Raw genomic sequence first — 21445 nt, forward strand, 5'->3', positions numbered from 1 at the left:
ATGAAGTCAGAGCCCAGATAACACATGCAAGGAGATGGGGCACCCAAACAGTGAGCCTTGGGGAAAACAAAGGAAGCGTAGGTAGCTCAAGTTCCTTGTAAGGGTGCATGGGACCTGGCCACCCCTGGGGGGCAGGGACAGGGGAAGAGTATCCCCTAAGGTAGAACTTTCCCTGGGGTGGGCAAGGTTCTAAGGGGGGATTGTAACAGGATGGCTTGCCTTAAAGGGCTGGAGGCCTGGGGCCAGCCAACCCTGATTTACTAAAGGACCTCTCAAGCCCACCTGCGCTGCATCAACTGTTTTGATGGGGCCTAATAGAAGACAGCTGATTCCCACATAAAAGCCCCCACAAAGTTGGGGGGCTCAAGAAGCTGTGTCAGAGACTGCAGGGAATAAGTAAAAGCTTCTGCATGAAAGACCTGAGACAAGGGGAGTTGCCTCAGCTAGGAGGATTGGGAGTAGCCTGCTAAGGCAGGAGAAAGACCCTGTGACCAGGGCAGTTTGGAAGTCAGTGCCTGAAGGCTGAACTCCAGCCAGGTAAAGCCTGGGAGATGGTGAATTGAGATTCTTCTTTATGAAGGAGATTTGGAAACCCTTTACCAAGGGGGTGGAGAGAGATAGAGAGAGATGCTGAACTGGGGTTGAGGCCTGAAGGACCAGTTTGTGCAGTATCTTTAAATAAATTGGACCCAAGAAAGGGGAGTGCTTTAACTAACTCTGGATTGTGATCTGGAGTTTTTGAGGAGTCCAAGGGGAGAAAGTGAGGCAGGATGCCTGGGGAGTGACTTCCGGCCATGAGGGGGTGCTTGGGTGGCAGTCATCCCTTACACACCCTTACTGAGCATCTCAGAAGCACAAATGGACTGTTGAACTGAATGAACTTCTCACTTCTAGAGTGACTCAAGGTGATCATTTCAGGATTGGGATTGGGTCAGACTGGTGAGGAAGGTTACATTACCAGTTAGGTGCTGTACCTGCCCTGAGGAAAGAAGATGTTAATATGCAGGTCTGACAGTTCAGCCAGTATCTTTTTTAAAACTACCTAAAATTCATTTTAAAACACAATTTTGGGTGCGGGGGATGGGCAGTTAAGCAAGGTACTGATGAAAATAGTGTTAAAACAGTACTGACTGATGGGAAGACAAAATGTAATCAGGCTTTCAACACCAGAGTATTTAATTTTTTAAAAAAACTCTATTACAGACTCATTCTTAATGTACCTGAGTTGCATAAAACCTTTTATTCTGAATACCTGTAGTAGTATATAACTAAAAGTGGGAAGTATAGTACATCAAGTCTAAATTTGCTGGGCTGACAGTTCAGATGTGCCTATTTGTAATATGATTTTTTCCGTCTAAAATTTCACTAGGGTCATATGTACACACACACAGCAAACCCCCATGAGGGGGATGGGCAGAACTTTTAAAAATATCCTTTAAAAAGGCATTAATAAATGTGCATTTTTAGCATATGTCTCAGTACAGCTCTGTCTCTCTCAGAAGCGAGTACAGTGGTTAGGGGCATTGCTCCACCTTGCAGCTATAAGGGAAAATTATTGCAGTCTGTGCTCACATAACCATGTTAAAAAGTCAGTCTTTTAAAAAAGAGTGAGGTGGTGAGGTTTGGTGTTTAATATCCATCAGTGATTTCTGTACGTAAGATGACCTGCAAACTCAGCCTGGGCTCTGACAGTTGAGGTTTTGCTTTCTCTGCATTATTTCCAGTAGTAAAGGTTCTGCAGGCCAAGTTACCCTTAGTTACATCTGTGAAACGCCACTCTCTTTCAATTGTACCCTCAGTGACACCTGTGCGACCTCTTTGCCTTCAGCAGGTTTGCACAGATGTAACTGAAACTTGGGGCATTTCTATGCTAGAATGGCAAGGCTACGGTGAAGCAGCTGTGATGCTGTTGGCCATAGTGTAGACACTTCCTACACTGATGGAAGGGGTTTTTCCATTGATGTAATTAATCCATCTCTCTGAGAGGTGGAAACAAGGTCAACAGAAGAATTTGTCCAACAACCTAGCCGCCAGGGGTTAGGCTGACCTAACTACAGCCTAAGGGTGAGACATTTTTCACAGCCCTGAGTGACGTAGTTAGGTCAATCCAATTTTAAGTGTAGATCAGGCCTTAGGGGAGAATTCTGATGCACAAGATGGAATAAAACCTGTAGTCCCACAGAGAGCAGTGCCAGCTCTTCAGAGTTAGCAGGGATAAAAAGCAGAAAAAGCTTTTTGTTATTATTATTATGCAATAGATCTGTTGAGTAAAATTGTGCCATTAATTTTTACATAGCCATTTTGCAGAGTACACCACCCTTTAGGGTATGCTATTATTTTTGTGGTAAACGCTTTATTTTCTTAGGTTTACAACCTGATCATTTTAATTCTCATTGGATCGAGAGCGGATAGGCACAAGTTCTCAGCCCGTAAGCTGGATGTTCCTTCTAAATTTTGCCAAACTGTGTAGCTATGTATTATTTGTTTAAATGGCAACAGAGTGCTGTGAGCTGTACAAAACACAGTGATAGCCATGGTCCCCACTACATTAAAACTAGAGTGAAAGAGAGAAGTGCAAAACAATACAGATACATTAATGTCCAGAGTAGTTGGCACTGCATTTTTTAAGGTGTGAACCACAGTACTTCTAGCTGAGGTGGGAGGCTTAGCTGAAGTGTGTTTTAAAGAATGATTTGAATTAAGGTTAGGATGATTGCCTGTCTGACAAGGTGTGAGAGTGAGTCACAGCTGAGAGGGGCAGCATGGCAGAAAGTCCAAAAGTGGGAGAAGCGTACAAAACAGAGCAATAAGGTGGCAGGGAGTGGCAGAGCAAGAGGGGGAATAGGAAGAAGTGGGGACAGAGGTGCAGACAGGGCCACAAGATTTAGCTTGATATAGCAAGTGAGAGAGAGTCAATGCACAGATTCAAAGGGCCTGACTACACAGCAAAGAAAAACCCATGGCTGGCCAATGCCAGCCAAGTAGGGCTTGCGGGGCTCGGGCTGCAGGGCTGTTTCATCATTGCCTAGGCTTCCAGGCATGGGCTGGAGCCTGAGCTCTGGGACCCTCCCACCTCACAGGGTCCTAGAACCCAGGGTACAGCCTGAGCCCAGAAGTTTACACAGCAATGAAACAGCCCCGCGGCCAAAACCCCGTGAGCCTGAGTTGGCTGGCATGGGCCAGCCATGGGTTTTTCCCTGCTGTGTAGACAGGCCCAAAGAGTGGAGTCAAAATGAAAGATGATTAAGGCACAGACGAACTACAGAGCCATAAGTATCTGTGCAAGGGAAAAAATGAAGTTCCCTTGACCTTTTTCATTTGTGTACCTCAAAATTAAGGACCATCCTGAAGACCTGGAGCAGTAGCCGCTGGAATTGGGGATAATGACATCTGCCATGTAGCAGTTACTAACCTGATGTAATGCTAACCCATGTCTCTCTAGGCTAGAGCCCAGAACTAAAGATCAGTTTGTTCAACATTTCTGTGTGTCATATTGTTATTACCTGGTGTCAAAAGAAACATTGATCTTTGTGTTTTCTCCCATGCTGCCCCTCACGCTTGGGAGACACTCCCATAAGCATCCACAAAACTTCTTTCAAACCCCTCCTTAAAACTCTACTTTGCTGTGAGGTCCACACAAAAAAACTTGACAACAGTTAGACTGCTGGTGTGCTTACACTACAGCCTAGTGTGCTGACAAATATTGTCTCATTGTTTCCTTGGTCTCTCCCATCTGTCTCTATCCACCTGTTCTCTCACATCTTATGCGTAGGTTGTAAGCTCCTTGGGGAGCTTTTTGTTTTATTTGTACAACATCTACCACAACGGGGTCCTGGTCCATGACTGGGGCTTCTAAGTGCGACAAGAATACAAATAATTATCCATTATAAACCTGATTTCAATGCATTATTGTTTATTAAGACTTGGTGAACAGATCAGAAAGAACTGATAACCTGGACAGAATCAAGGGGGTTTTGGAGGCGAACATATTTACTGACCCCTGGTTCCAAAATAGATTATTGAGCCTGGGCTGGAGTTGTTTGCGCAGCTTCAGCTACACCACAGTAGCCCAGGCATATGAAGCTGGATACCAGAACTGTATCTAAAGGGTTTCACTTATAGACCCCAAACCCCCCAAGTGAACATTAGGGTTGCTTTGCTGCAAACCCCTGTCAGTGCACTCTGAAGGTTTTGCACAGTTAATAGACCTTAAGATGGTAGTGGGTGCGACTATAATAGACCACATGTAAAACATACGTGCATTCCCTTGGTGCTGATTTATATTGTTTAAAGGGATGGGGGCGGAACAAGCTGTTAAAAGATGAAGAAATTGAAAGCTCCCCTAACTGCTATATTATCCACCTGACATTCTCTAAATGCCAGTCATTAATTACTAGTGTATTGAAAAATCAGAACACTTATCCAATCCAGATTATGTTACATCTGTGAGCCAGAGAAATTTCCACTGTCTTTGTCTTTCTCATCTAAATAAAAAAAAAAAATTATGGTTGTTAAAGAAGAGCAGGTCTACGAAAGGCTGTTCTGTTTTATCTCATTAAGGCCTGTTATCCCCACAAAGATAGTTTTTAGCATCTCTGTCCCTCCCACCATAATACTGGTTAACATTTTAGGGCGTTCACAGTGTAATTATTAAATTCCAAATTCAGCCCTCAATCTGCAGCTTCCGCCAAAGTCAACAAATGAGGGCTGCACATGCACATCTGCTGGCAGAATTTGGCCATAAGCAACAACATTCTTGTCTTATTCCTGAGCCAGTATTAAGAAAGGATTGAAACTGGTTTATGATTTAGACTGCTCCTGCAATCCTGACACCTGTAGACCTCTCCTTCAGCTCAGTGGGAGATTGGTGTACAGATCCACGGCAGGTCTTCAGTGCAATGTATGCTGCTGGAGTCATCAATAAGATCACTTCTGCCTGAGCTGTATGTTCAAAAATGAAAGTTTTAATCCAAAACTTTATTTTGAGATGGAATTGCTCCTCATTTCTGTACATTTTCATACCTAACATTTTAAAATCTGTACATTGAGTTATGTATAGCTTTGGGACAGGGGGAGGACACCCTTTTTCACTCTGCTGATATTCATTGGAAGAGGAGATCATTTTGGAAGGTGCAGCACAAGAAAGCTATAAGGTGGAATGATAAAATAAGGACTGTCCCTTCTAAACATGGACAGGTGCTATATAGGCATTGTTAGAACGCTAGCCTTGGTGCCTTTTATCTGAGGATATCAATTAATTTTACCAAGATTAACAAGTTAAGACTCATGACACCTCTGTAAGAAAGGTAATTATCCCTAATTTTACCCCTATTTTTGGGTCCCCAGATTGAGACACATTAGGTCTGTTTCAAAGGTGCTAAACACTTGCAGCTTCCATTGATTCACTTGGAGTTGTGGGTGCTCTGTGCCTCTAACAATCAGAATCTGAAGTTGGGTATCCGAAAATAGTGGACACATTTGACCTAAGTGATGTGGCAAAGGTCATACAGCAATTGTGGAGCAGAACTGGGAGTACAACCCAGTTCTCCTAGTTCCAGGTCCTGTCCCTTAATCACAAAATGATCCTTCACTGCAACCCTCAGGCAAAACAAAATGTATGTTCTGCTCGCTATTTCCTACACTGCCCTCAGTGATCAGGCATTAAAAAGGCCAATTTAAGTAATAGGGTTTAAATTTGATCGGCTTTATATGCTCATGGTTTTGTCTTTTTCCATACCTATAAAGAGATTACCTCAGAATTTTGTTTTTCTCATGAGAAGTCTTTGCTATTAAGTTTCCTGTTGTAGAACAAGTGCTGAAATGCAATGAGAATCATTTGTATCACCTGGCTTTCTCCTGTTGCGTTTTGTTTTTTTCTTAGCATACAACAGTTCTGCCCTTTATATTAATCGAGATGAGAACAACACATCATCAGTATCCCAGCAGGAGCTGTGGACTGGCTGCAGTATGCACCTTCTCTGTTGGCTATATATTATGGTAAGGACTGTACATGCTGTGTTTTCATATTGTATTGGGGGTTTATATTGCTAAATTTGGGCACATATTTCATTATGGATATAATCACTAACAGATTCACACTGCATGTCTCGTTTGGTCCAAGACCTGGGCTTTGTCTGGCTTCCCCAGATGCTGATATTTTTAGAAAGTATATGCCAAACCTCACACAACAGGAATTTGTTGAACAATCCCATGTAAGCAGTGATCTTTCCAAAGCTACATTTTTCAACCTTTTTTCAAACTAAATGTTTTTCTTGGACCCTGGTTTTATTGCTTAGGGTTTTTTATTCTATCAAACAAAAATTGAGAATAGGCAAATGATTTCCTTCAACAGCATTTTAAGCCCCTTCAGAAAAGATAACGCTTTTTTTTTTCTTTTTTTTTAGTTCACTCATTCTTGTGTTAGAAATCAATTACAGAAATCCAAACATTCTGTAATTTATTTCTAATGAAAATATTTGGGAAAATGTTTAAGTAAAGAAAGCATAAGCAACACTAAACTTGGTCTTTGGGGAGTTTTCCAATTGAAAAAAACCTGACTTATCTGACAGAGCAACTTTACCCATCGGACTTTTTTTATTTTTTTACCCTGCAATTATTTAGTCATTCTGGCTTTCTCCCCTCCTCCCTCCCCCCCCAATCCTTGTTTGGTTAAAAAGTCTGTCTGTCCCCCCCCATCCCCCTTCACACAAGCGTGCGCGCACACACTCTCTCTCTCTCTCCCCCTCTTTCCTCCCCTTGAGGCCCTTTATGATCTCCTGTTTACCTCTCTTCCTACTCCCTTCCTCTGAGGCTTTCCATCACAACAGTCTTCCCATAACCTAAGAGAACGGGATACAGCTCCTTCCAGAACTCAGGAATACTACTTTTTCCACCAACCAAAGGGGGCCACTAGTTCGAAAGCAACACAGGGTCTGAAAAGTGCTACCTCTTCAGTGCTCCCTGCCTTTATATGGGCCAAGGAAAAAGGGGGCATTATACCCATGTATAGTTACTACACCCACACAGGGATCATGTAATAACCAAAATCAAGGAGATCAGAGTCAAATTTTGTGGCTGGATTTCAAAAGGATCAGAATAATTTTATTGTTAATAATATTTGTAATTGTGCTTGGTGAGATACAGATAAACAAATCTCGTGCATCGGGGCATAAACTGATTTCTCTAGGGGAAAAGAAGGATTTTTTTTTTCACTTCTACCAAAAAATGCACAATTAGCTAGGTGTCTTATGGGTATTTTTTGACTTTCCTCTGAACAATACACAGCAGCAGGATACCAGACTTAATAAATCAGTGGGCTGATTTAGTACAGCAACTTGTCTTTTTTCCAAAATGGTCCCTTCTGGTCTCGGAGTCTATGACTCTGTGAAAATCATGTGATGAGGCCCATGGAAAATTATTCCACAGGAATGGAAAAGTTGAAGCAGCCCACTTGTGTAAGTGGGAATAAATTTGAGTAGTGCCTTAAGAGCTTTTTAAGGCAGCGTTACAAAATCAGTATGAAAAGATTGTTTTACGTGTGTTTTTTTCCCCCTCAAGTGAATTGCAAACATAAATTGACACTGACTCAAGGGGATACATTATCTTGCAGCTTCTACAGGGCCACATCACATCCTCCATATCAGTTATTTTCATTACATTTATATGTGTAAAGAGTCTGATGGAAATTGCTATTGCACAGCATACACCTGTCATTCCAAGTACTCGGTAATTTATTTCTTAAAACAACTAAGAACCCTGTATAGGGCTTGCTCCTTCCCAGCACAGGTATCTGCATCCTGCATCTAGAAGCACAAGATAAAAGGAGATGAACAGGACAGGGAACACAGGGGAAACTGATTCTGCATTAAGAGATGTACACTGCTACCCATCCACTTTGTTATTCCTGCCTACATATTTCAGAGCTATCATAATATACTCAGCCCTGCTATAGTGTTTTTCATTCATAGATCTCAAAATGCTTTACAGAAACCAGTATCATAATTCCCATTTTACAGCTGAGGGAAACTGAGGCACAGGAAGGGAAGTGACTTGCCCAAGGTCATGCAGCAAAGCAGTGGTAGAGGAGGGACTTGAACCCAGCTCCCTTGTATTCCAGTTTTTTGCCCTGTCTATTATATCACACTGCTGCCTTTTCCTCAGTGAGCTCCCGTCAGCATTGTTGATCATTTAGGTGTGATTCATAGCTGTGTAGGACTGGAAGGGACCTTGAGTGGGCATCTAGTCCAGTCTCATGCCCTGAGGCAGGACCAAGTATAACTAGACCATCCCTGAAAAGCATTTGTCTAACATGTTCTTTAAAATCTCCTGCGATGGAGATTCTACAACCTCCCTTGGAAACCTCTTCCAGTACTTATCTATACTTATAGTTAGAAAACGTTTCCTGATATCCAACCTCAATCTCTCTTGTTACAGACTGAGCTGATCATTTCCTGTCCTACCTTTAGGGGACATGGAGAGCAATTGATCACTGCCCTCTTTATAGCAGCCTTTAACATATTTCAAGGATGCTATCAGATCCCACTTCAGTTTTCCTGGCTCAAGACTAAACGTGCCCAGTTTATTCTTTTAACCTTTCCTCATAGGTCAAGTTTTCTGAATCTTTTATCATTTTGTTTCTCTCCTCTGGACTCTCTCGAATTTCTGCACATCTTTCCTAGAGTGTGATGCATAGAACTGGACATAGCGTTTCAGCTGAGACCTCACCAGTGCCAAATAGAGCAGGACAAGTACCTGCCATGTCTTACATAGGACACTCCTGTTAATACATACCAGCATATTAGCCTTTTTTAGCCTTTCCATTTGTGATCTAATATAACCCTCACATCCCCTTCAGCCGTACTACTGCCTTGCCAGTTATTCCCCCTTTTGTACTTGGCCATTTGATTTTTTTTTCCTTCCTAAGTGTAGTACTTTGCATTTGTCTTTATTGACTTTCGGTATGTTGATTTCTGACAAAATTCTCTCCTTTGTCAGGTCATTTTGAACTCTAATCCTGTCCTCCACAGTGCTTCCCATCCCTCCCAGCTTGGGGTCATATGTAAGATTTATAAGCATACTCTTCACTCCATTATTGATTTACCTGCAGACTGTACCAAGAGTGGATAGGGCTGCTCTCAGCTAACTCCATTTCTTCCTTGCTGAGCATTCCCAAAAGGGAGTTGGGGCAATTGCTTCTCCTCTCTAAGGACCCGCATGTGGGGTTCTGCAGGATTGCCTTTTGTTTCCTCTCATGTTCATGGCCTGTAAGGGTCAGTGGGAGGAGTAGTGAGGCAGCATGGTCTGTTGTGTGTTCAGCCTGCAGATAACACCTAGTTCTATATCTCTGAATCTCCCCGGTGCTATTGAAGGTTCTACCCAGTGTGTGGCTGAGACTGGACTATAGATCAAGGATCACTGGGTTAAGTTCAATCCAAACAGAACTGAAGTGATGATGGTAGGCTTAGGCTGGAAGGAGCAAACAGAAAATATGAAAAGGATTGTATCTGCCCCTTTTAGCAAGGGTGTGCCCACGTTTCATAACGAGAATTTACCAACTTGAGGTAGTGCTGGATTCCCCACCTGTTGGTAAGTGACCATATGCAAACCCTAACCAGGAATGCTTTTATTCATCTGTCTTGCCAGGAGGTTGTATTGATTTCATTTGGAGATGGGCTTTGGGATCCAACTACTGATCCATGCCTGTGTCACCTCAAGCTTAGTGCATTCGATTTGAGGCTGCACCTGGAAAATAAAACTAGAGCAGAATGCAACAGCCTGCTCATTAAGCAGTGTTTCTTGCTGGGAGCACACACCACCATTGCCCCAGGACCTGGTTGGACTCCCTGTTAGAGCTTACGGGATTGTTTTTGACTTATAAAGCTCATGGCCTGCCTGCTTGAGAGACTGCCTCTCTCCCTGTGCCATCCTGCCATATTTGAGATGAGGAGAGGCAGATGCGGTGGAAGCTGGTGCCACGGTGGTTTGTCCTCAGGTTTTAGTTCTCTGTGTGGGTCTGACCTAGCCCAGATCTTTTGACCTTCCTGACACACTGCAATGATCATCACTGGAGCCAGCTGTCTGGGGAGAAAGGGGTACATTGGGGATAGTGTTTAGGTTTGACTTTATTTGGAATTAGTTATTTTCTGGTTTTGGGGTGAGGGGAAGCAGGTGTTTCTATTTGTCATGTGTCTGTATTTCATGTATGGAAAGGTACTAGGGTGCTGAAAGAGGTGCTTTTCCCTCTTATATAGTGTATAAAAATTAAAAAAATAAGTAGCAACAGAGAGGAGCAGAACCAAGGTGTATGCTGGAGATTACATTGAAGCCCATTTCTCTTCCCCCCACAACCCGTCACCCCTTTATTTTCTCTTTCACCCTGCATTCATGAAAGGATTAGAGCAGGCACACAAACTGCAGAGAGTCACACCATCTCTGTGGAAGGACAAGCCTTAGCTTTTAATTAACTTTTCTCATGGCCATGTATGGCAGTCTCTCAGATTTGCACCAGGGGACAATAGTCTTGCACTGCATACTGCCCACCTTACTTGGACTTTCAGGATCAAGGCCTTGATATAATGTAAAATGACAGTTTGCTTTATTGATAATGGGATTGAAAAGATCACACTTTATTTTCATTAGTGCTAGAAAACTGTTCTGAGTACACCTCAACTACCAAAAACAAACAAACAAAACAAACCCCACAGGCATTGGGTCTATGAATTTGATTGTCATGGCAGATAAAATAGCAAGTTATTGTTTTGCTCATTGTAGCAATCATGGTCTCATGGCAACTACTGTCTGAGCGATATGTGGCCATAGAAGAAATGAAGCCAAAGGAGTATAGTTAAAAGACGTTTGTGTTCCTTCTGCTGCTGAGATATACTGGATGCCAAAGAGCCACTCCCAAGGATGTGACTGCGCTTTAGTCATATGGGGTAGGTGTCTGGTAGTAAAGCACTTGGTCAGTCCTCTTGTTCCTACTTTTGCTACAGTGGGATTTGTCCCCACCTGTGCCAGGGCTGAACATGGGTTCATTTTTTCACTATTTAATAAAACAATTCAGGCAGGGCAGGTCCAATCAAACTGATTTAGAAAAACATGTGGATTTTCTTACAGCCGGCTTTAGGGAGGTCTGTTAATTTGATAAGGGGAGGAAGGGAAGTTTGCATAGTGTAGTATATGGTGTGATGATTGTATGCATTTTTTAAAAAAAGTAAGTCCCTAGGCATTTGGTAGTGTGATAATAAATCAAGACAAATAGTGTTGGATATATGCAAAAGAAAAATTAAATTTACATTCATTTATCAGAGGCATCCCATGTGTTCTCATGCATCTCACCCCCCTGTAGTGATCTCCATCTTCAGTGTGCTGGCCATTTCATACTTCCATTCACTACAGCCTACCTTTATTTTTAAATCCCATGTAGACTGAAGTTCACACTACTTTCTTCCAAAATGAACAGGGAAGAAGAAATCAGTATGGATCAAATTTGCAAAAAATACATTCCTGGCTAAAATCTCTAGCAGCTTTCTGTCAGTCTATTTACCCTGCATCATAGAACTCAGAAATAGACTAGACCTACTATGGGTCATTGAGTTCATGCCCCTGAAAGTGCAGGGTTGTTCCCTACACTATAATCTTGAGTGATTCATTCATTCCGGTTTTGAATGACTCAGCTGATACACCTCCCTCACCTCCTCTGGGAGACATTCCACAGCCTGCAATGTTGTTGTCGCTGTATTGGTCCCAGGATATTAGAGACAAGCGGGGTGAGGGAATATCTTTTATTGGACCAACTTCTGTTGGTGAAACAGACAAGCTTTCAAACTTACGCTGAGCTCTTTTTCAGGTAACAGCTTTTTCAGGTAACCAGGGTCACATCATTCAATATGTCAAGAATTTTTTTCTGGTAGATGTGTACAGAGTGTCACATACTACATGCTTGGGCTCAGTTGGTTTACCTCAGATAGCCCTAGAAGTAATAGAGGTACAGAGTTTTCCAATGCATCTTCCACTTCCTCAAGCAAGCTCATTTTGTAAAGCAAATGCTAGAAGAATGGCAGAGAGGAAGAGTCAGTATTTTGGCAAGAAGGAGCTAAAGGCTCAACTGCAATAGTAGCAGTTTAAAAAAAGGGGGGAGGGAACGTCAATGTTTTGAACCCCAGAACAGAGCTGCTCTCCCTCCAAAAATATTTATTTGAAAAAGAGCTACATTTTTCTAATTTTCTTTTTGCCTGTTTTCAAGCCAGCTATTGAGCAGGTTGAAAAATGTCAAATGTTTCATTAAAGTAATGACAAATATTTTGTAAGAAATTTCTTGAGAAGTGTCTTTTCAACCAGCTGAACTCAGTAATAATGACAGGATGTTATTTGGGACCTTTTGGATATTCATCTTCAAAAAAAAAAAAAAAAAGCTGGGTAGTAGGAATGATACCGGTGCTTTCACAGAATCAGAGGGAGAGCAAAGGTTCTAACCCTCTGGACTTTTAAGGTAAAAATATTAAATATTGCATACATGAATATAAACCATTTAATGAAGATTGCACCGCTGGGTGTATTTTAAAACTAAGTTGACTTTGTCTACTGCAAAGTTAGCTGGTCCAGTTTTAGTTTAATACCCCCGCCCCCCGCCACACACACACACACACACAATATTTATATCTCAACTAGCAACTTTTTTAACCTGTACAATAGTAGGCTCTTAAATTGGCTCTGGTTTTGCAATCCAAAGTGTGTCTTAATGCATGTTCCCCTGTGCTTAGCTAATAATGAGGTTGAACAAGAATAATGATTGCTAGAATTGCCGTGTTGAAGGCATTCATTAAAGTTAATAATCGGTAGTCTTGTATCGAAGACTTATATCTACAGTTGATCAGCCCTTTATTGTGCAGTGTTGAGTTAGTGAGTTCGTTCCTACTTGAATACAAACTAACAAAGGACCTCAGGTGATGTTTCCATGGTAGCAGTCCTACTTTTGCTACTGGCATTTGTAATATAGACAATGCAGCACTACTCGCTGTGTCATTGCTCAGTGGAAAGAAGTACAATGTTAGTAATTCCAGCATAGTAAACTGGGTTGCGGGGTTGATTTTCAGTGAGGTCAGGATGGCTAGGCAGGTGTGCTTTTGAACTTTGTTTCTTAAGCAGCACTTGTTTTACCTTGTTCTTGTCATATTAGTTCCAGTTAGTGACCTATTGCTCTGGGGACAGCTACATAAAGTTGGATCCATAAAGGGACTTAAGCCAGGATGCTGCATTCAACAAGCCATAGATGACATTCAAGAATTCTTTAGTGACTCACTTGGGTTTAGACAATATTTTTGGTGTCCAAAATAAATTCATTCTAGGAAGTGTCACTTCCCCTTGGTTCATGAACCAATCATTCAAGTGCACTGCAGTAGATCAAAGACCCTTTTGAGTATTCCTTCCACTACTCTAGCAAGCCACCATAGGGCATTTCCATAGTCCTTCCTCAAGGTGACAAAGTCCCTTATTAGTCTGCAGTTTTCCCACTCTTAGACTGGGATCTGGGTACAATACCCCACCTATGCCAACCACTTATTACCATGTAAGTCCAATAGGACTCCAGCATCACCTTCCCTCAGGTGCCCGTGACCAGAGATGTAGTGCCCCAAAGCCTTCCAAAAACAAGTAGGTTTATTAACAAATGGAACAGAACAATAGAGAAAAGGATTCCACAACAAACGGCCTTATCATTCCAGGCTGACCCAGGGCGCCCCCTTGTAGGCAGGCACAGTGTTGTGGGTGAGCTCTTACCCAGGATATCAACAAGTCCTAGCAGACTTCAATGCTAAAGAACACCTCCTTGTGGAGGGTCTCATTTATTGACAGAAAAGCTTACACAAAAACCAAACTTTCACCTGCCACATCTCAGCGGGGTGACCCAGTCATTCTTTGTACATCTGTCCTCAACCTGAGTCTGGTGCTCTCCTCTACCTAGGTTGTTTTACAGGGGTTCTCTCCATTCCAGTCTTTGCCCCTGATGTTAGGCATCTTGCCCCTACTGGAGAAGGATCCCTGACAGAGAAGAATCTGGGGAGATCCATCCTCTGCAACTCTTCTCCAGGGACAGCAGGTGATCCTTGCCAGACTGGGCTTCAAGAGAGTATCTGGGAGACCCTCTGGCTGAGATCAGACCCTCTTGGATGCCTGCCAACTCTAGCCGTGGGTCTGTGAGGATCCTTTCTCTAGGAGCACCTTTTAATCGGTCCCCATTTTGATGTGTTCCCTGGAGAGTTCACCCTCTAGGCTCCCTGATCAGTACTCTTACGAGCTCCTCTCCCCCCAGCAGTTTCTCCCCATAACTGAGTTTGGGTAACCTTTATTATTTGCTAATCAGTCACCTGGGGCAGGCAGCTACCCCCAAGGAGGCCTTTATAAGGCAGTCGCACACAGGGTAGGCCCTAACTCCCCATAAAGGGCAGGTGCCCCATGACAAGCCTACGTACATGTTTAGTCTTATCTAAACTTGTGATTCCCTAAAAGCCAAGTTAGATGGGCTTCCCTCTTGAGTTACAGGAACAAAAAAGAACTAATGTACATTCTTTTAGGAAGCCAAAAGACTGTTGGGATCCTGCCTCATCTCCAATTGCTTTCCACTGTGTGACTCCCCCTACCACTAGTCTGTTCCCTCCCCTTTCAGGAAAGCTCCCTTTTCTCAGAGCCCTACAGTCCGTGTGTGAGCCTAAGCCCAGTTACCATATCACTCTGACTTTTGATATGGGGCCTAACTGTGTCATCTTCTCTTTCCTTCCAACTGTTTTCCCTCCCACCCCCAGTCAGCCAGCCCAGCCATCTAAGGAACGCTCCTATGATGGCTGCTCCATTCTTCGGCAGTTAGACCATTCACCCTTAATGACTTACAATCACTTGTCTTATGACTGTGGGGGGAATATGCTAAAACTCTCTGTTCCCTTCTGACATTACAGCCCACCATCTTAGAAATACAACACAACAAGCCATATTTTACAGATCAACATTCACCACCAAGCACCTTCACATTTGTCACAGTAATACCCTGAGGAAAAGCCAGGTACTTATGCAGAGTTCTTTGGAAACTGTGCTAAGGTTGACAAACTCTGTTTCTTGGGTCAAGAGACCAGTCACCTGAATTGCCAATGAGTGCGAAGAATCTCTGCCTTGAATGGTCCTTTACAATATGTGCTAAGTATTTATACTGAACAATCTGTTCCACCTTGCATTTTGCGGGGAAGCTGGGAATTCATTTCCCAAACCTGAAGAAGAGCTCTGTGTGGCTCGAAAGCTTGTCTCTCTCACCACCAGAAGTTGGTCCACCCACCTTGTCTCTTCTGAGAATCTGAGTCCCTCCAACAATTCATCAGTGTTTTGGGAGTTGAGTAAAACCTCACGGAAACTGGTGGATGTAACCACTGCCCTTCATTTACAATAAACAATCAAGCTCCTTTATGGAACCAGATAGCTGAAACAATAGAAGCCACCATCCAAAACACAGGCACATGGCAAGGCTTGACTAGAAGCTGAACCATGTAACTCGAGGGTTTTCCCTGGGGACTGGTATAGCAAATGCGGGTGTGGGGGCTGCGGCATTGATGAGTTGAGCTATGTGTGTCTGGTTCTGACTGAGAGAAGCAGCAGAAACACACAGAAGGAGCAAGGAAGCCCCGGACACAGCCAGAAGAGTTGTGGTAGCATGACTTTAGGTAAGGCCGGGGGGAGGGGAAGGAACTAAAAGAGAGTTTTCAGGTAAAGTGCTGGTTCAAAGGCTTGGAACTGAAATCAAACAAACTGTCTCCTGTTGGTTTATGCCTCCTGTGTTCAGGGAAACAGGACTTCGTACATTCTTTGTAAATAAGCAGGATTGCATCAGAGAAATACCCGGTCCAGCCTCAATTCCTCCTTCTAATAGAAACAACCTGATAACCAATTTTCAGGGTTTAACTACTCAGTTCAAAAGGGGTAACAATATTCTTGTAAAACTGTTTCAGTTTCATCATCGTGTCACCCCTATTCCAGGAGGACATCATCTCAAGTGATCCTAAGAATCAAACATTCAATTGTACCTCGTCCTTTGGAAAAACTGACTCACTGATGGGTTAGAGTAACTACACACAGTAGCCAGAGTCGCTTTAAAACCAGGACATAAGCAATATCTTCACTGGTCTTTTGATTCCATTTCAGGGTGTGCTGGATCCATCAAGTAACAGGGGTCTGGGTGTACCCTCTCCTGGATTACATCAGCCCAGGTGCCAAGATAATTTTCTTTGTAACTGTCACCCTAGTACTCAACATTTTCTACTTGCTGGGAGAGGTCCTGAATAACTACATTTGGGATACACAAAAATGTAAGTATTGTTTTCAGGAGCACTAACCAATAGGATTACTCTCTTAGGGCTTGATCCTGTTCCCATTGAAGTTAATGGAAGTTTTAGGATTAAAACATGGGGGAATTGACAAGATTTCATTGTAACTTTTTTTTCTTCCTCTTCAAAAAAGTCAAATGAATGAAATGTCTGCCAGGTAACATGATTAGCTATGAATATGTATTCATTTTTATAACTTCTAATACTAATTTAAGAGCTGTTGGCAATTACCTGAAAGATTTACAACCCACTCTGTTTTATTAGCTGAGGAACCAGTAAAATCTAGCTAGAATAAAGTGCCATTCTATGGAAATTGTTATGCTTGAGGTTAGGAAGAGAGATTGTTTTTAAAGGTATTTTCAAGCATAAGGTACTCATCTATTTATAAATCAATTTGTCCTATGAAATTAAATATGTCCATATCCAACAGTCCAAATAATAGGGATAACAGACAACCATGCTGCAGAATTCTACAGAATCAATATCACTAGCCTATTTAGATTACCCATCACTTGCAACTAGGCATATAAAATGACAGGCACAAAACTTAGTGGATTCCTCATAAATAACTGTTAGATTTTTTTTCCCTCCAAACCATCCAAATAGATGAAGTTACCCCCACGTCAAGTCCTCAGCAGATCATGATTTGAACAACTTATAAAGTTCTTCCCCTGTTTGTGGCACACGAAGAATTCTCCAAACAAAAAGGGTCCTGTTTCCTCTCATTCCCCTGAGGAAGGGAGTCAAAAGTCCAAAAGGAAGAAGAAAGACAAAGGTGGTCAGTCTCTTAGGCAGTCTTTTTTGTTACCCCTTTGGAGTTTCGCTTATTTGCAGGTATAGTGTCTTGTTATGGCCTGCCTCCAGCCCCTCCTTTAGGGATACCCCCACTTCATATCTGGTTCATACAGTCTTAAGGGCAGTCAGCTCTGTAGCTATGTTCCTGGTTGCTGCTGTGTTCCTGTAGCCAGCAGTCTTCACACCTCCCCTTCATGTGGAAGTCTTTTCCTTAAGCTTCTTCCGTCAGGCAGAGCAAGCCCTACAGGTGCACCTGATTGGTGCTGGCTAAAGTCAGAAGAGCTCCTTAGCCTCCTCTCTACCAGAGTGAGGGTGTGCCCTCTCACATAATCCAGATGGCCTTAATCATCCCGCTGGAACAGCACCAAATTGGGTGAAATCCTTGCCTCACTGGAGTCAATGGGCATTTTGTCATTAACGTCAGTGGGGCCAGAATGTCACCCTTAACTTCTAATTAGAATCTGAAACAAAACCTGCTTTTCTGTGTGCCTCATGTGTCCCTTTTCAGTATTAGAGTCCAGACATCAGGCACCTCTTTTCTTAACTGTAGAGCATCTGGTCATTTGGCACTGCATTTATGGCTGGTGCTGAACCTGTAATTCAATTTCATGTTAATGGCTATTTAAACCACTTACCTTTTCTTCTGATATTGCAGGAAAGGTCCTTTAAAGAAAGGTTATCCAAAAGATGATGGCTTCACTGTGAATAAATTCCATATGATATAAAACATAATAATAATATGATAAAGCAGCACATGTTCTTATTGAATCCACAAGCAAGTCGCTCAAGGAAAATCTCCCTCACTGTTCCATAGTATGTATAATAGAAACTTTATCTCCTTTGGTTCCTCATCCCAGAAGAATTGAGGTTAATGTTGCCATAGGCTCAATAGGCTCAGCAAGGCCTTTAGCTACTCTTCAATTTTCCCCCCAGTTGGTTAGGAGACATTGACCCAAATTCTTTTGGTTCAGCGACATGCAAGCCAGCAAATGGCATGAGTCACCTGCTATGTGGCCATGTATGAAGTGTGGTATATAAATCAGACCTAAAGTGTATGATAGGAACCCCACAACCATAAAAAATGAAAAATTATAACTATATGTAAGATTTGGAGCAAAAAATATTTGGAAACCAAACCTTTAAAAGGGGCCTTCAGATTAAAACAATCTGACTTGAGAAGGTTTCATTTATTTCTGTGAGCCTTTTCCTCTGGAGGTGCATTAAGAAAAAACCCCACTACTGACTAAATGATTTTGTAGTTAGTTTTTCCAACCTAAACCACAAGCATGATAGGGAAGGAAAAAATTGCCCTTTCCTCAAGCCTTCTCTCAGTGCTGAAGATACCTGCATTCCTGCCAAATTAATTGATCCATCTGCAGTAGAATACCTCAGAAGAAAGGAAAGAGGCTCTTTTTAAAAGACACATACAATGCTTTAATTAAAACCACTGGGTAAGTTCCTCGCAGCAGAGGACACAAGGGACCTGAGGTTGGCTCTAGAGCAGATCTTACGCCAATAGTGTTCTTTTGGAGCCAGCCCATTTGTTTTGTTTTTCAGACCTTTGACTATGGCTATCACATGGTTGCTGGCAAACCAAAAATACAACGCCCATTGTGTTCAGACTGCTGGCAATGTCTGGAGCCATTTGTTTCCTTATGGCTTCTTTCAGTAAAGTCTCCTCTGTAGATGCTTTCCTCCTACCCCCATCTGGGTATTAAAAGGTACATTTTCAGAAGGGCCCAAGAACTAACATCCGCACACATATTCCATTAGTAGGTAATATCATCTATGGTCGGATTTCCCTTTTGCTGCTTTCAGAATGACTTTTCATCGGCCTTATATCCTGAGAAATCCTTCTTCTGTGATTTGCAACAGTCCAGGAAACCTCCAAAAGAAACATTTTCAGACTATCTTTGATATCTTGGGCAGGGAGGTTTAGTCAGAAGAAACAAAATGGACAAAAGAACTACACTTTAGCTAGATTCTAATAATAAATTAATTACCCAGGAGCAAGCATCCGAAAGAGCTGACTTTTCATCACTAGGAGAACAGCCTGTTGCCGCACCCAGCTGCCTTTCAGCACAGACGACAGAGAGCAGTTCTGCAGCAAAGACAAATCTTCTAAAGAGAATATGTACTGTGCTCATGCTACCTAGATTACTAAAAGGAATGGACATTAATGAGAAAAAAACTCCATTAGCAATCATTGATTCTTTGTGCACTGTCAGGAAAAATGACTTCTACTTATGATTCTTTTTTTTTTAAATCTGACAATGGAAAGAAAGGGGGAAAAAACCTAAATGGAATTATCAATAATAGTTTTGAAAATGTACTTTAAAAAAATGTCAGCGGCTTAGCTTCAGCTAATGGTAGCCATAATAAAATCTGCTCTGTTTAGTTTGTATGTAAGCAATTGGAACCCCAAGAGACAATTATCTTCATTCTCCTGAAACAGTCAGAGGCAGAGCATGCTCTAGGTTCAGATTAAGATTCTGAAAAGGGTCCTGGGGAAGGAAAGGGTTAGGTAGGTCATTACCAGACAACTGCAGGTTTCAGGTGTATAGATGTTCTTTTCCTTCATAGAAGGTCAGGTAACATGACAGAGTCTGCTAGCAAAGAAGAAGAAAGATTAATGTATTAGGTTTCCAAGTAAATGATCAGTTTTTCATCACTCAGGTGTTTTCCATATTGTTTCAGGTATAGAAGAAGGAAAAGAAAAGCCTAAAATGGACTGAAAATTGAATGCAACAAGGAGAGTTTGCTTTTTGCTCTCCACGGAAAACTTTTCAGCTTGAACAGATGCTGGCAGGGAAAGGAATCTCTTGGAAAAAAGTTTATATGGACCATGTACCCAATGCAAGGATGCTTTCACTTTTATTTAGAGGAGAATTGATTTTAGCTTAAAACATTAAATATGTGTTGATCCTCCTCTTTCCAGTATTTGTACATATCATATCCATCGAGATATGTACATTAATTACCTCCACAATGCTCTCAACATGTATATCAGTGTAAATGTATTTCCATTTATTGTGAGAGGAATGATGGGTCCATTTGTGCATCATTTTCAGAAAGAGGTTAAGCAGATAGGCCTACTGTGGATAAATGTAATAATCCTGTATATTTCAGAGTATACTGTAAAGATCTATTAAAAGACCACTACACAAGCTTACCTGAAGAAATAATCTAATCAAACTATGATATATTAATGTACCAGTGTATAACACTTGCCTTAAGTAGGCAATGTTAATAGTAATTATATCAATTGAATCAAACCCTAATTGTAATTGGAACCTATGTGCATATGATGGAACTTTTCTTAAATACAAAAGCACATAAATAAAGACCACAATATGCCCAGTTTTCTGTTTCTGAATGCTGTTTCTCAGAATTCCAAATGGATAGATGCAGCATGTACTGTATAATCTATTTCCAGTTTTTGTTATGTCACCTGTAGATGATGGCATTTCTGTGTTAAGTTCTTTCCTCACGATTTCTAATACAAAATTGACTGCCGTATAATATGCTGAAGTCCTGAAACTGGGTAGCCAAGCCCTGGGCTCTTAAGAGATAAGTGGCAGTACATAGGGTACCTGAGAGAATGCATTCGGGTCCCTTAGGTGTATTGGGGCCTTAGTTCCTAAGTACTTGCCGTGGTCTATGCTCTTTTGGATTCCAATTGACAACCAGACAATTAAAAGGGAAATGTTACAGCCAGGGGAAAGCTGTGTGGGATTAAAATTAACGAACCAAATTATTTTTAACAGGAAAATATACTTAAGAAAAAATAATCTTCCAAATATGCAAGTACCTTGATGTCCAGCTCACACACACTTTATAACGATATTGACTGTTTAAAATATACTAAAATGTATTTACACGCCGACGGTGTAAAGTTGTACGTGTTCAATATATATTTAATGAGAGGGACACTGTCAGGAGATTGATTTGGCTCGACAGTGGTCCTAACCTGGAACTAAAATTTGTTAGTGTGTCCATTCTGGATTTATCTGCAGAACATGACATGCAAGTTGCAGTGTGATTTACTATCAACAAATTGGTATACATACAATATGATAAGAAACATTGCAGGAGTTGGGTTTTTGGGGGGGGAGCGGGTGTTAAAAATAGAGATTTTGGGGTGTGGCAGTTGGTTGTTTAAAAAACAACGATCTATTTAAAATACAGTTTAGGAGTACAGTTGGCTAGACGTTCCAGATGGACTAAATATTAAAATACCATAGGAAAAGTTTTAACTCTTAAAACTTTCACAATGTTCCTTTAAATTT

General features: G+C 41.8%; 1 protein-coding gene across 3 annotated transcripts in view; it reads left to right on the forward strand.

The window, feature by feature from the left end:
• Positions 1-20518, forward strand: part of AIG1 (androgen induced 1) — a 190419-nt gene extending 169901 nt beyond the window's left edge. For 2 of the 3 annotated variants that reach the window (XM_007056274.4, XM_037894903.2), the window contains 3 exons: positions 5882-5997; positions 16180-16343; positions 19854-20518. In XM_007056274.4, the coding sequence (XP_007056336.1) occupies positions 5882-5997; positions 16180-16343; positions 19854-19891 (318 nt within the window). In that variant the 3' untranslated portion in view covers positions 19892-20518. Of the gene's footprint in view, positions 1-5881; positions 5998-16179; positions 16348-19853 lie in introns of those variants that run through there. The other variant, XM_043543067.1, reaches the window with a different exon arrangement.
• Positions 20519-21445: the final 927 nt, after the last annotated feature.

This window comes from Chelonia mydas, chromosome 3, assembly GCF_015237465.2.
Source record: "Chelonia mydas isolate rCheMyd1 chromosome 3, rCheMyd1.pri.v2, whole genome shotgun sequence".
NCBI lineage: Eukaryota > Metazoa > Chordata > Testudines > Cheloniidae > Chelonia > Chelonia mydas.